The sequence below is a fragment of the Corapipo altera genome, unplaced genomic scaffold (assembly GCF_003945725.1).
Source record: "Corapipo altera isolate COAL_440 unplaced genomic scaffold, ASM394572v1 2b, whole genome shotgun sequence".
Classification (NCBI taxonomy): Eukaryota; Metazoa; Chordata; class Aves; order Passeriformes; family Pipridae; genus Corapipo; species Corapipo altera.
In genome coordinates, this window is record NW_020884874.1 from 8,865,789 (window position 1) to 8,881,414 (window position 15,626).

General features: G+C 42.9%; 1 protein-coding gene across 2 annotated transcripts; it reads right to left on the minus strand.

The window, feature by feature from the left end:
- Window positions 1-1,116: 1,116 nt before the first annotated feature.
- CD164 (CD164 molecule) lies at window positions 1,117-13,372 on the minus strand. 2 transcript variants are annotated; one of them, XM_027633885.1, is made up of 6 exons: window positions 13,200-13,372; window positions 10,566-10,652; window positions 8,562-8,636; window positions 6,368-6,511; window positions 5,178-5,258; window positions 1,117-4,217 (listed from the first exon to the last, which is right to left on the minus strand). In XM_027633885.1, exons 1-6 carry the CDS (start codon window positions 13,300-13,302, stop codon window positions 4,057-4,059), a joined length of 651 nt encoding a protein of 216 aa, XP_027489686.1. In that variant the 5' UTR covers window positions 13,303-13,372; the 3' UTR covers window positions 1,117-4,056. The 2 variants fall into 2 exon arrangements, with proteins under 2 accessions (XP_027489686.1, XP_027489685.1); XM_027633884.1 differs by having other exon boundaries at window positions 8,562-8,639.
- Between the last annotated feature and the right edge of the window lie 2,254 nt (window positions 13,373-15,626).

The window sequence follows — 15,626 nt, forward strand, 5'->3', positions numbered from 1 at the left end:
ATTGAGAGCAGCCCTGAGAAAGACTTGGGGGTTTTGGAGAATGAGAAGCTCAACATGAGCTGGTAATGTGTGCTCACAGCTCAAAAAGCCAACTGTGTCCTGGGCTGCATCAAGAGAAGTTGATCAGCAAGTCAAGGAAGGTGATTCTCACTCTCCATCCTGCTGTTGTGAAACCCCACCTGGAATACTGCATCCATCTCTGGGTTCCCCAACATAAGGATTTGGACATACAGAAGTGACTCCAGACAGTTACAAAAATGGCCTGAGGGCTGGAGCACCTCTCGCATGAAGACAGGCTGAGAGAGATGGCACTGTTCAACCTGAAAAGGCGGCTTTGGAGAGACCTTACAGCACCTTCCAGTACCTAAAGGGGGCTACAAGAGAGATGAGATTTTTTACATGGGCATGTAGTGATAGGACAAGGGGGAATGGCTTTAAACTGAAAGAGTGTGGGTTTAGATTAGGTATTAGGAAGAAATTCTTTACTGTGAGGCACTGGCACAGGTTGGCCAGAGCAGCTATGGACACTCCATCCCTGAAAGTGTTGAAACACCCAACCTGGCCTTGGAGCAACCTGGTCTAGCGGAAGGTGTCCCTCCCCAGGGCAGAGGAGCTGGAACTAGATGATCTTTAAAGTTCCAACCACAGCCATTCTATGATTCTACGCAATCAGAAAAGAAATAAGGCTCAGAGCAGTACCTTTTTCATCAAAGTTGTAACAAACTCTGTGGAATCTGCAGCCCTTCTTCAGCCTGACATCCAGTATTATAAACTTTACTATGGAAAAGAGGAGCATTAAGCCTTACAGGCTATTGCAAGTGGAACACTTAAATGCGTTGCTGTTCTCTGGCTTTTTGTGAAAAACAGAGTTAAGATAACATGGAAAAACATGACCTAAATGAAAATTCTTTGGAGATGATTCTAAATCTGAATCAGTATTGTTGCACATACATATGCAAAGTTAATACTGTATGTAGGAGAGCTAACAAATCTTTAATCCTTTTTGCCCTACAGTGTTTCTCAATTTCTATGGAAAACAGCTCTTATTTCCAGAAAGTTAGCAAGCACACAGTACCCTCTGGGATTGCCCACATTAAAGAAAGTTTACAGGTAAAATTCCATTCAACAGATTTTATTTATCAATTTGGTTTTGCGATTACAACTGCTTCAGTTTTCTTCCACTGAAGACAAAATACAAACTTTTACAGCAACACTTGCAGAGAACATTCATAAGGTAACAGCTTGATATCTGCACAAGTTGGCCTCAAGAAAAAGCCAGGTAACTTGAAGAGTCACTACAATTCAGTGCCTAAAATCACAATTCAGTGATTAAGGGGCAAGTACAACTACAGATCTATGAGTTACCTTCCACTTCAAAACACAAGGCCAAGAAAAACTGCAAGTTGTTACTTCAGGTTTTTTGCTACTACACAGCACAGATCAGCTGATACTGCCATTTCACAAAGGAGTAATTACTTTCAACAGTGAGGCAGCCAAGCACATGGTGAAGATGTATAACCCAGCCTCCCCTCCCCACAAACAACTAAAAGGGAAACAATTCCAGCCACAACTCTAACCTGTGGACTTATACCTTGCTGGCAAGGCTAATGAGCAAGAGGTGTGTAGTGCAGGCCCTTTGGAACATGACTAAATTGATATAGCACAAACTTGAGTTTTTCAGATAGGCATCTGAACATGTCAGAGATCCTGGGTTTCTTAAAGTCTTGGAAAACAGCAATTGCTGGCACCACAGAAAATTTAGTAACTAAGGCAAGGTATCCTTTCTCCCCTTTTAAACAAGATTTGAGGCAAACGATTAAGCAATTTTAAGGCACTTTAAACAGTATTTTTAGTTCGCTTTACCAGCATACTTTATCGGCAACCTAAATCAGGATCAGCATAGCTCATGAATAAGCATTTCAGCAACATTTTACAGAGCAACTCTTTTTGTGCCAATGACTCCCATGCTGTGAAGTGTTCTGCAGGACTTTTCTGCAAGTTTCCCAAAAGAGAGCCCTTTGAGGCCAAAAATTATACATTAGGCATAGTTTGCTTTGCTGAGCTAAAAGCGAACTGTCATATTTTAGAAGAGTACTTCGTTCACTTCAAAGTACAGAACACAAGCTCATGGATATTGTTTGAAACAAATGGAATAAAACAGTTCTTAGATAGGGAAAGGACAGATTTAAGTGATTTCACAATAAGGCCAAGGATATATCATCTAACTCACACACATATTGTTGCTGGAAACTGGCTGCTCACTGCTGTTTTCATAAACCTGAGCTGATTGTCTTAGTTTTGTTTAGAAAACCAAAAGCTAATGAACTCAAAGATACAGTACTGGTGAGTAACCTCTGCATTTTGTAGCAATTTGAGTTTTCTATGCAGCATAACAGAAACAATGCCATTCAAACTAAAAGAACACAAGAAAGCGACACGGTACACTTTAAATTTCCAACTGAAGTGCACTTAATTTGCTTCATATTTCAAGTTCCATTGCCATGAGTATTATCTGCTATTGATGCTATTTTGTTTTGGGTGCCAAGTTCCAGTCAAGTCAGAGCTAATAAGACAGTACTACAGATTATCCCAAAATTGATGATCAAGGGATATCATCAGAAGCTATGCATTATGTGCTACATACACCACTTGATTTTATCTTTACTTCCATTTTTCCTGTGGGTTTATTTTCACAGGTGCTCAAGTCAGTCTGCATTGGAGATGACGTACCTTTGATACTCAGATCACCTGGCTGATTCAGCCAAGTAAAAAAAAAAACAACTACTTGGCTGAATAGATCTCCTTAACCAGTTCACTGCAGGGAGACACAAACCTGATGACAGGAAGTGGGAAGAGGAAATTAAAAAAGGTGTAGCCTGCAGTCACAGAACTACAGCAACCCAGACTAGGATCAAATCAGCAGATCCTCTGAACTACCCTTAACTATTCTGTCAGCAAGCAGACATACAGGAGAGTAAAAAAGAAAAAAACAACAACCCAAACCCCTGAAATTAACTGCAATGAGTTTAAGAACCGTTTGAACAACAAAAACCTCAGGACTTCCCAAACATCAGTATTTCAAGTATAAATGTGAGTTCTTGCCTTTTTATACAGGGAGTGAACTGCATTTTATCACTAGTTTTATGGTTGGTCTTTGTAGGCCAGAACAAAAGGTAAACAAGTCAAAGCTTCTGTTTGTAGCTGAACATCACTGTACCACGCTCCTCACTATAAAACAAGGTCAATAAGGGACAGTATATTTTAGTGAAAAATTTTTAAACTGGAATGCTCATGCCACATGTATTCTATTTTTCTATGTAAAGCTAGTACTTAAAAGTTTTATTTATCTTTGAGATAGGTGGGACACATTTGCAGTCTACTGAAATTTAGTCTTTAAGGCACTAATATTTTTTTTCCCATTAGAAGAATTATCCTTACATCCACCCTTAACGTTAATTGAGAAGGGCATAGGAATTCTGTTTGGAATGAACTATTTTATGAAGCAACTTTTATTCTTGTGTAAAAAAAATAAAAAGCGTTATGTTATTCTATTAACACGTTATCTAATTCTACATTTTTGTTCATCTTTCTAGCAACATGCTGTAAGAGCCATAAGCTAGTATAAACGGTATTTCACTCCCTGAATTTAGTCACCAATAATTCACATCTTGATAGAACTGAAGGGATACTGTATCAAATGTGGATTAAATTAGCCTTCACAATAAGTCATCATGAGATTGTCTACTCAACAGTGTTACCACTGAATAAGAATCTCTGAACGTCTACATTTGGCATATCAAGAAAAGTCCCACAGCAGCAGCCACTAAAGGAAAATAAAACAGCCATTAGAACCCATGCAGCATATTGCAAGTAATCCTGTTGAAGAGATTCATATCACCTCTTGCCAAGTATAATGTTGCAAAAATATTCATTTAAAGTCTTCTTTTAGAGATTTAAAGGATATTACGAACTGCTGTCTTCCATGAGCAACAGAAAATATTTTGGTTCAGTGAACTACAGGTGTTGGGCTACTAGTCCAATACAAAGTGGCAGATCCTAAAGTGTGTGATAGTTTCGGTCTTTTGACTTGCAGAATTTGTACAGAAAGAAAATAACAGCCTGCAGACCCAGAACAAGGACAATTCCACCTATGAAACTTGCAGCATCAAATGTAGATTTGCGTGCAGCAGGTGCAGGAGTCACAGTAGCACTCGTACCTGTTAAACACCACATTAGAAACTGTAAATGCACAATGCTCACAACAGTTTTACAGATTTTAGTGCTGGCTTCATTGTATTAAGATTACTCAGAACATCATAGAAAAAAAAAATCAAAAGTAAAGACACATCAGTATCTGCATTTAGATTAGTGATACTGAAATTCTGATTAAATACTGATTGGACAAGACTAGAACTATTTATAGACAAATTGCTCTGGACCTCAATACTGAGCAACACCTAGCTGAACGTTATTTGTACTTCAAAGAGCCAAAGCCTTCCTCCTTTACATAGAAGTATATTATTGATATGTTCACATTCAAGACGCATTTACAGCCTCTGCTCCTTGCTCAGGTTTTTTTGCTTAAATTCAAAATAAATTATTATCTTCCCTCTACTGTATTTTACTGCAAGAGTTATGCTTAAAGAAATCAGCTGAAATCCCAACAAATATGAGTCTGGAAATAACAGCCATCTGCTGAAGGCTAGTTTTAAAGAGCTTTACTTTGTGAAAGCTTTTCATGAAATAGCATACTTAGGACTGACACAGAAATAAAATACTTCAGCTTATTCCCATCACTGTAGCTCAATTTCATTAAAAAAAAAAAGGCATCCCATTATTATGCTGCAACTGAAAGCCAAAATATTACCTCCCTAGGACAGGTGAGTTAACAAGTCAATTCCAGCCACACTATGAAAATCGTCCAGCTGATTTTTTTTGACCAAAACGTTTCCCATTTTTAATATCTCACCAACTAGCTCTGATTCCTGGGCTATTACCTTGCTGCATACATACATCACCTTAACAAAATTAGACTTGCCATAAAGTTAGAAGTGACAACAACAGATACAGCAATAATGCTTTGATGCTGTCAGTTGGTAATTCTTTCCAGATAAAAATCAGTGTTGCTTTAAAAGTTAAGTATTTTATGCTTTAATTACAGTAGTAGTAGCAGTTACCTGGAGTAGTAGGTGTTGTGGTAGGTGAAGTAACGGCAGTTGTAGGCAGAGGAGCATGTGTAGTTGCATTGGTGACATTAGCTGTTTGAGAGAAGACAGTACGTGCATACCATAAACCTTGACAGCAAAATTTGCAAGCACTGAAGTTCTTATGCAAATTATTTTTCTTGTTTTAACAAGGATAAGCTTTGCCCTCAGACTACCCCACACAATTTAGGTGTTCAGCTGTGTGACACTAAGCCAAGTTTCTGCAATAAGGATTATTTTCAAACTTGCATAACATTGTTATCCAAATATTTCAAGGTTCTCCACAGATCACACAGTGATTCTTCATTCCGACAAAACCACTTCTCTTTCAAGTACTGGTATAAATACTGGTATTTGAACAAGAACCAAGACAGCTGCTTCAAGACAACTGAGTATCTGCATCAAGGCAAAGGACCTTCATTAAACAGCCCTTACAATCAGTTAGTCTTAATTGTACTAAAAAAGTACTTAATATAGTATCTCTAGACAGGACATACACACTCCTCCTGCCCCAAAACATTAACTGTGAATGCCATCATTGGAATAAAACCACCCACCTATAGGTAAACTGCCTCCTAAAAACTCTTTCATTATCAGGCCAGAACACTGGGTCTCTGACCATTCCTCCCCTCCCCTACCAATTAGGATTACTAAAAATGAATCAGTATTTCACTACGTGCCTGGAACAAGTGCCAACATTTGTAGGTTTACTCAAAGCTAAACATCGCCCTACTGTACATTAGGCTGTCCTAAGACTAACCAAGTACCAACTTTTTACCTCCCAGCTCACTTGACAAGTAGATGCTTTTAAAGATTAGATTCATTTTTTTAAGAACTTCACTGTTAAGATGGCAGAGAAATTTCTGAATAACAACAAAAAAAACCCTCTTAAGAATTCATGATTAATGGAAAGATTAGTGGAAATGATTAATTCAAACAATTACCACTGGTCCAATTTTTAACAGAGAAAATGCTTCTTGCCAATATAATTAAGAGTTTTTTAAAATCCACCTCTTCCAAACCTTGGAATCGTTTATGTATTCTGTACATCAGATGTTTAGTACTCAAGCTACTACACTGAACTGTGGAAGAAGTCCTTATCCTTCATTTTATTCACCAGTTCCTAGTTTAGTGCCATCCTATGTTCAGTGCTACTGTATTACCTATAGTAGTATGAGCTGTGGTAGCAGAACTGGTTGTGGTCACATTGGAAGATGCTGTGGTAGCATTGGAAGACGCTGTGGTAGCATTGGAAGACGCTGTGGTAGCATTGGAAGGTGGTACAGTAGTACTGAAATTACTGGAAGCTATGAAAAAATAAGAGTTACATTAGAGAGATTAATGATGGTATTTAGCTAAAAAACAACCCAGCATCAGCAGGCATAGTTTTAGCTATTTCATATAGCACTGAGTTCTACTGTAGTTTTAGTATGAAATTACAAAGCAGTTGACTCCACCATACTAACATCAGAAGTTACATGAATGAATACATGAAAAATCTTGTCACAGACAACCCAGTCAAGCCAGTGTTCAACTGGTAACTCATGATTCCTCAAAGCAAACAGGAGTGAGAAGAGCCCTACTGTACAAGCTTTACATGATAGAGAACTAGGCATACAGTACTGCTTCCCAACCTCACTGTAACTTAGACTGAACCTGACCTACCAAGTTCAACTATAAATCAGAATGGTTAGACAACTGAATCAGAATGAAGGGAAAACCAAAACCTCATCAAGAATCTGAAAGCTTTGCTAAAGCTTCCTGTTCCGAGAGCTTTGCTGGATGTAGGAAATCTCAGCTTTAGTATGTGCTGTACAAAAAAAAAAAAAAAACCACCTCACCCAAAATGCAGAACTGTGAAGTCTTCTGCAACTTACTGTATCATCCAAGTTAATCACACATAGACAGCTTGTCTAAACTGTTGGTTAATCATACACTGATACATCAGCAAGCCTCCTGCTGAAATACTATGATGTCCAGAAGCCTTTAATACTCAGGGTTCATTCAGATGTGGTTATTCACATCTTGAACATAACTTAGCATTCTGGGAAACCAGAGCCAACTGTTTCTACACAGATAGGCCGGATATATCAGAATCGACCTTCTCTTGAGTCCCACTGGCACTCAGACCATTTAGGGCCACTTAAAAACTGGCCCACATTTTCCCATGTCAGTCCTGAATGCAGAAGTGAGAGTCTATAAAGGTGAGGGTGAACAGGCTCTCCATGGAAGTGGTCACAGTACCAACCCTGAGAGAGTTCAAGAAGGGTTTTGACAATGCTCTTACACCTACAAAGACCCCCTACTAAGGGTGACAATTAATTTCCTTGAATATGCACAACCAAAAACACAACAACCTGACAGAGTCACTAGAAGTTTACCAGAAGTAGATTGTAAAAACACTTCTCTTAGATACAGAAGAAAGGCATCGTAACATCATGCTCTCTTTGGAGAGCATTAAAAAAATAGTACTTTTAGCACTCCTGATTAAGAGGTGATCGTTACAATTTTAGAAACAACACACAAGTCCAAGTCAAAAGGAATTATTTCTGACTGGCTGCCATCACAATATAGCCCATAGCAGCATGGAAGCCTCATCTCTGTTGTTGTGAGCCAGCCGCTTTAGCCACACTGTTGAATTCAGCTGGACAAGACTATTCAGAATTTTCACTTGCTGTTCTAGATCTTAAAACCAGGCAATCCTATTTCAAAGTCCATTTCTTGTCAATTTTCAGAAAAACTAAAATTTGAGGGCTTCCACAAAAGTGAAATTCAAGACCTAATCTAAATTATTCATATCCTGCAAATCAGTTTTGCACAGCAAGCACAAATTAAGTCTGAAGTAGATAAGTGGTAGAGCACATTCCTAGCATGAAGGATTTATCTTATTCAGCTCTATATCCCAGACCCTGTACTTCAGAACTGCATGAAGAGTTGTGCTAGTTAACTATTAAAACTGGAAGGTTCATAAGTTCTTCCTATGTACTGCATCTCAGATGACTTAGCAGGTAAAACTTTTTTGTTCAACATGCAGCTTACTGCCTTGAGGACATTGACAAGTTCCTTGGGATATGCTGTATCTAAGAAAGCAAGGTAGTATCGAAAGATGTGTCTACTAACATACGTCAGGCTTCTTAAAACAGCAACAATAAGCAGTTAAATGAATGCACAACAAAATTGTGTATTCTAGTATCATATATTTTCTGTTTAAGCAGAAAGCAAAGGGCTTATTTACATACTTGTAAATGATTACATAAATTGTAGAAGGCATATCAACAAAAGGCGAACAGACAAATGAGTTGTAAACACAACTGCCTCACATTAAACAATGTGAAAGCTGAGTATCTAAATACTCACAGGAACACTGTTCTACAGGTGAACATTCTCCAGTCTTCACAGATGCTTCTGTTTCATTTGCACACATCTCTTTACCTTCTGTTAGAAAAGAAGAAACAAGATATTTACAGTAGTTGAAGTTTAAAGTGTTTGAGACATTGCTCCTAGATACTAATAAACTGTTCATAGGACAAAGTAAACACCATCTGCTAGCCAAGACAGCCACTTTAGTATACAAGACTTCAGTATTATATTAATAATTTTAGACTTTTTAGTGTTTTCTTTCACTAGTTACTCCACCACTCAAATCAACACTTAGGCAAAACTTACATATTTTGTTGTAACAGTATAGCCTGATGTTTTTTCTTCAGAGCTGATAAAATTAAACAGTGTTTCTATTTGTGGCATTTTCCAAGTTAAACATTTCCACCTCTATGGTAGCATCATAAAAAAAGTATCTTACTGTCTTAAAAAAATTCTATGTCCAAGTAAAACTTAGTTCCAGCTTTTCAAACTGGTCCTTGACCTTGAAATGGCTGAATACAGTTTCTTATTCTCTGCCTTGACTTATTCTCCCTTGATGGAGATTTCAATCTCTCTCTCAAAGAAGTTAGATCTCTTGGGTGTTTGCAGTATATGCCTGTTGGTCCAACACCACAAGCAGAATTCAGAAAAAGAGCTTTCTGAACGATAAGTTGCATCCAAAATTGATTTCATTAGTTCCAAAGCACCTTAACCTTCATATATAACCCTTCTTGGTTACCTACAATCAAGTGCTATAAAAATCATTATGACAGTCAAGCCATTCTCTCCTCTTACTCTGTTTTCACCTCACATAAGAAGTACAGATAGTCCACCTGAGGCCTGCTTATTTAGTCTTTGTATGACTTTGTCAACAGCAATTTCATCTCCTCCAGGACTGAGTACCAGATGTCAACCAAATGTAGTTACATCCAACTCACCTATAATTGGAAAAATAATGCTCTAAATTAGAAAACAACTAATGCTTCTTCAGCTCTGTCACCTTCCCTTCAGTGGCCTGCAATTCGTAGTTTTATGAACATTGCTGTTAACTATTTAATGGACTCCTCTACCTGTATTGCACTTCAGTTCAGGAGCAGTGGTTGCGACCACCAGGTCCATGACAAGACCTCAAAAGGGACTGAAGGACAGAGTTGTGTTTGCAGGTCAGAATCTACTCGTGATCCCTTAACAGCAAATACAAGTGACTAGTTTGTCCTAAAAACATTCTGAACCACCTGGAAAACATTACTTTATCAACAGCACAGATTTAAATCAGAAGCCTAAGAAATCTGGGAATATTTTGAACACATCAAACATTTAAAGTTCTCAGGTGAAGACAGCTGAATGATAGATACAAATTATGAGTTAATGCTTTATTAAGTTATCAAACAGAACAGAGTATTTGTGTGATGAACATCAATATAGATGAAGTAAGTCTAGTTGGGTTTAAGGCTCTCCACAGTGTTGAGGAATACATTCAGTGCAGGTAGCTCGGTGAGCAGCTGCAGTATGAGCTGCAGCTTGAGCTGGGAACTGGGTGCACAACAAAAGGGCACAGGGACCTGTGTCCCAGCCAAGGGACCAGACACTCAGAGACACCACGGAGCCAATGACCCCAGACTATCACCCATTTAAGACTGTGACAGTATAAAACCCAGGGATTCCTTTACTGGAGGTCTCTCCTTGGAGGCACCAGCTTGAGCTGTTTCTGTATTACTGCACTGTGAATAAACTGCTTTATGGAACAAGACACCTGAGACTCTGTGAAGGGAAACCTGGGTTGAACTGGTAAGGAAATCTGGTTTGAGTGTGTGAGTGTGGGGTGTGCAGGGAGTCAAGTGGGGCACCCGTCATGAGCTGACTCCTGCAAAGGGGCTTCAGTCCTGGCAGTGAAAGTTTCCAGTGGTGGGAGTGTGACTGCCCACATCTCCTGAATGGTCAGACAGGGAAGTTTCCTTAACAATGGCAAAGTAAGGATCTGCACTATGTAATCCTCCTTACCTTTACATGTGATCCACACGCAGACTCCTACTACATTTGTGCCATTAGCAATACATGAATCGCAGTCAGAGAAGTTTCCACAGATGCCTTAAAAAAAAAAAAAAAGGCAAGCACTGATTAGGACAAAATTACCACTGTCAAAAGAGCAACTTCACCCACAGAAACAAGTCTTAGATCTGCACTCTCCCAGGTTAAGGCACAGTCTTTTACACTGAACTAACTACAAGTGAAAACTACAACTTTTGAATGTTTTTAACATGAAGTAAACACATTTTCCTCCAGACAATAGTGATACTGCTAAACCAGACCCCCACATGTGCACGATTCTGCCTCATGCAACATCTAACTACAGTAAACTCAGATAATAGTGGATACACTACTCTAGTGAAGTTACCAAAGTTCACTAAATTAATTTTGCAGAAGTTTATTGAAACCTCAGGTGGTAAAAGCCTGTTTCCTTTTGATTTTATTTTTCCTTTATGTAATACAGCCAGCTATATATAACCCTACAGTAGAAAGCAATCAAATAAAGACAAGAACCTAGAGGAATTCATATTCACATGCATAAAAAAGGAGAGCAGAAAGGAAGTCAATCTATTCATATTCTGATCACAGCAAAAGTCAGCAATCTAACTAGTCCAGATGCTTTTTTATGTCAATCTCAGTCAAATATTGTTGCCTTAAAACCACAATGACAACACATCCACTATCTGGCTCAAGTAAGATCTCCAAATCTGCAGTTTGACTGCATCAGTTTTAATTAATACTTACTCATACAGCCATCATACTTGGAAAACCCACATGCAACCCACATGTTGCATGCTCTCTATCACATTTCACACCGTACCCACCTATCCACCTTTGGGTGACCTTTGCCTCTTCTCTGTGAAGTGAACACTCTTATCCACAGATCTCTGGCAATCAGCATGGTAATTTACCTCTCAGATAGCAACTACAAATACATTAAGTAACTTCAGTAATCTGACAATCTGAATTAACCCTGAATCTACCTGGCCTTTCTCTTGGTTAAGGCAGGATCAGGTCAGAAATGCTGGCACTATTTCTTCCCTTTCACATAAGATATGAAAAGACCTTTGTCGGTTTGCATCAGTGAGGTATGCAACAGTTGCACTGTTCCCTTTGGGAAGGCAGCACTCAAACCACTTGAAGAGCTATATGACAGTTTCTGGATAATAGATCTCAGGGGTGAAAAAAATTCTGGGGAAAAAAGAAGTCAGTCGATTATTATTCTGGATATACATCTGAGAAATGATCACAGCACACACACCACCGACTTCTGACAAATGAACAACCCTGACTTTTGCAAATTCCTCACTGGTACACAGAAAATGTAGCACAGTACATCTGTGGAGACAGGAAGACAGTCAGTGCAGCTAACTAATACCAGATGCACAAGCACTTTTAGTTCAGTTTCAAAAACACACGATCTGATGTGCAAGAATAAAGGATCAGAAGAGCTTTTATCAATGAGCTGTTAACTTCAGAATCTGTGGCAGGGTCTCAGACATTGTCTCTTAGGGTCTTTTATATGGGATAACTGCAAGTTTCCCAGTTTTCCACATCAGAAGATGCCTACTCTTTACTGAAAGAAATTACTCCGGTATCACAAACTCAGCTCTTCAGACTAAGCGAGCTGACGTTTGCTCCCAAGATAAACCTGTTGTACTGGCTCTCACACGGGGTAAATTCGGATATTCCCCTTACACTCGAGGAGGAAACTTGGAAACTAGAGTTCGTCCTGCTGGACCAACAGTGCCCTCTCCCGCTGCAGCGGAGCGGCTATTAACCCCTGGCTGAGCAGTCACGGAGCAGCTCTCGGTTCCCACCAGGTGACCCACACCGCCCTGCATCCCGCCGTCAGAGCAGGGCTGGAGAGGAAACCTAGAACGGCTGCGGCAGCGGGGACCGGGCAGCCTCAAACCCAGCTGCCTCCAGCGCCACCGTGCAACGCGGCCACGGAACACCGAAGTACTTCCACGCAACTGCTCCCCTTCGCTTCCCGGAGCACGGCACATTTCGCGGTTCTCGGCCAGGCAAACACTTCAGCACAGAGCTCATGGGGCCAGAGCTGCGGGCAATAGTGGGCAAACCCACAGGACGGCTAACGGGGCTCGCACCGGGATAAGGAACGAGCGGCGGCAGGGACAGACCACCACCGCTGAGTCAGGGAAACCCTCGCTATCAGACCTGCACCGAGTATACAAGAACCACCCGCGTACAGGGGACTGGTAGCGGCTCCCAGCCCCCTGCGGCTTGCCAAGGGGGCACCGCAGGCGGCGTCCAACCGGGACAACGGACCCAAACCCGCGCCAATCGGGATAGCGGGCCAAACGCCCAGCGGGCTGCGGCCGCGGCGCCCGAGGCGGGCGGCAGCGCTGCCGCCCTGCGGAAGCGGCGGTGGCTGCCGAGCGCTGAGGGAGCGCAGGGCGGGCTCCGGGCGGCGCAGCGGCGCTCCCGCCCCGCCGGCCGCGGGGGCTCCGAGAGCGGGCGCGGAGGGAGGGCCGGCAGGGCTCGGTGTGCGGAGCCCGCCCCGCTCCCCCCCAGCGCCCGGCAGCGGGCGGGGCTGCCCCGTCAGCAGCTCCCGGGGGAAAGGGGAATACGCGAATCACTCACCGACGGGCGCGCTGCCGCCGCTCTGCGCGGCGCCCGCGGCCAGCTCGCAGAGGCAGCACGCCAGGGAAAGGGCGGCGAGGGAGAACGCGAGTGTCCGGCCCATGGCGGTGGTGCTGAGAAACGAGTGGCTCTGGCTCCCGCTCCCGCTGCCTGCGCGCACCCTCCGCGCGCCGACGTCCCGCCCCACGCGGCGTCACGGGAGCGCCTCCGGCCGACCCCGCCCCCCGCCCGCGGTGGTTCCAGCCCAGCCTCCCCTCCCATCCGGCGGGTAATGGAACGGTCCGCGCCGCGGCGACGCGGAGCCACTATCCCACGTGACCACGCCGCTCCCCAGGAGGGAGCGTTTCCCGCGTGTCACGCGCTCCCCGAACGCCGGACGTCACCACGGAGGTCCCGCCCCCTTTTCCGCTAGGTCCGCTCATTGGCTGGGGCGAAGCGGGGGCGGGCCTGGGGCGCGCGGGCTCGCGTTTCCCGCGGGCGGGCAGGCGACACGTGGTCGATGTTGTTTCCCGGGAGTTGCGGTGGGCGCGTGGTCTCGCTGCGCGCCATCCGCAGGCGAGACCGTCCCACCCCGCCAACACCAGCCGCCTGGGGAAGCACGGCCGTGGCGTGGCGCGGCGCCTCTCCCTCCCGCCGCGGGCCGGCAGTTGGCTATGGCGGTCCGCCCCCTGCGGCCGCTCCACTGTGGGGAGGGAGCGGGTAGGCGGTGCAGGTCGGGGCCGAGGTCGCTCCCTCGTGGCCGAGGGGTTTGTGCTTGTCTGCGGTGCCCAGGCCTGGGAACAGCTGCTCGCCGCTCCGTAGCCCTATCCCGGGTCTCAGGGCTGCAGCCTGTCCCCTCGGCTGTCTGCGACTTCCCTGAAGTTGCCGATGCCGACCTGCTCCCGCCTCGTTGCCCTCAGGCACCGGGACTTGTACCTCTCACCACGCCTATTTTTTTGCGGTGGATCTCTCTCCGACAGTGGTTGTCACTGGTGTGGGGTTTACCTATTACCCCTTTCCCTGCCGTGAAAGAACTTAGTGACTAGATACATAATAGTTAATTTCATTTTACGTAGTAGTGAATCACATGAACCTTAGCAGAAAAGTGGTGGTCAACTGTGCTCCTGGCAGCACTAGTGTGCTAGCACTGTAGGAACCTGCAGACTGGGAGTTGGGCTAGGTCCAGGATAAAATGGCAAGCATGGTGCAAACTGTAAACCTTATCTTCTCCTGCTGAACTGGAGAGAGCACCTGGAGAAGGCTCAGGTCATCCCGCCACTTCTTTTGCTGGTCTTGGCAGTGTTAGGTTTGCAGTTGGACTCGATTTTAAGAATCTGTAATTCCCTCCTGACCCCTGGGAAGAGTTCCCCCTCTGCCTATCACATTTCCTGCCTCTCTGTCCTTCGTTTTTCCCTAAGGCAGCTTGAGTCGATGTATGTCATCAGTAGTGGACTCTGCAAATAAATGTTTGTTTGTGTAAATCTGCCTCAGCATTTTTGTGCAGTGCCAACACAGGTGAATGTTGGGAAACCAAGGCAAACATTCACAGCTGCTTGAATTCAAGGAGAGCTAAGCTAGAGCTATAAAGCATATTTTAGCATGGTCCTGGTGAAAGGACAAATGGAAGGGAAGAGTTATAATCAGGAAAATTCACCCTTGTTTTTCCTAAGTGTGAGCTGGACTTGGGCAGTAAAGAGGAAACCACCAACTAAATCCCTAGATTAATCTTCTGTTTTACTTTCTTTCCTGAAGGTGTTTTATTGTCAAGAGACCGATAAAAATGCAGAAACTTTAAGGCAAGCTTCCTGTCATGTTTACTGAGTGAGCTCTGGAAAGCTCTGTAGGGCTGTTGGTAACACATAACTTGGGTACCAAGCTTTCTGACAAGCTTCTGTACTGCCATATATTGTGGTGCTCCTAGCAGGCAGGATGACTAATGCTCTGTCTTCCTGAAAAGAAATCTTAGAGTGAAAACGTTAAAAAAAAGGTAGCAGCTGCAGTGAAATGACCAAACATATTCTGATGGATGTAAATGTTAGTAACATCTGAATTTAGTTCTGAAAAGTGATGAGACTGAAGTCACACGCTGACTTTAGTTATCTCTCATTCTGCATGTACTTTTTACTGGAGTGTTAGTGTAAGTTGAGTTATTTCTGCAGTATGATGAAAGGTGCTGGCTTTTTAAGAAGAAGTAATTTTCACATTCCTTATTAAAATACTGTGTTTCTGATCTACCCTTGAATAAGCAGAATAAATTGAGAAGCAGTATAAATAGATACTGCAATGTAACCAAAACTGCTTGGAATATGCTTGTCATACCTGCAGAAATTTTAGGGCCTTCTGGAACAAGGGTCTTCTGGTGGGATCAGGGCTTAATTCACAGGATCTCTTGTGATTTCACTGGACATGGTATTATTTGAACTCAGGTTTTATTTTTTGCAGGTTTTG

Bases quoted from the DNA above. Each gene is read 5' to 3' on its own strand.
- CD164 (XM_027633884.1), bottom strand. From the start codon at position 13,302: ATGGGCCGGACACTCGCGTTCTCCCTCGCCGCCCTTTCCCTGGCGTGC. The intron at 8,640-10,565 runs GTAAGGAGGATT...CTTTTCTAACAG, and splicing joins CGTGTGGATCACATGTAAAG to AAGGTAAAGAGATGTGTGCA. The intron at 6,512-8,561 runs GTGAGTATTTAG...ATTTTTTCATAG, and splicing joins ACCTGTAGAACAGTGTTCCT to CTTCCAGTAATTTCAGTACT.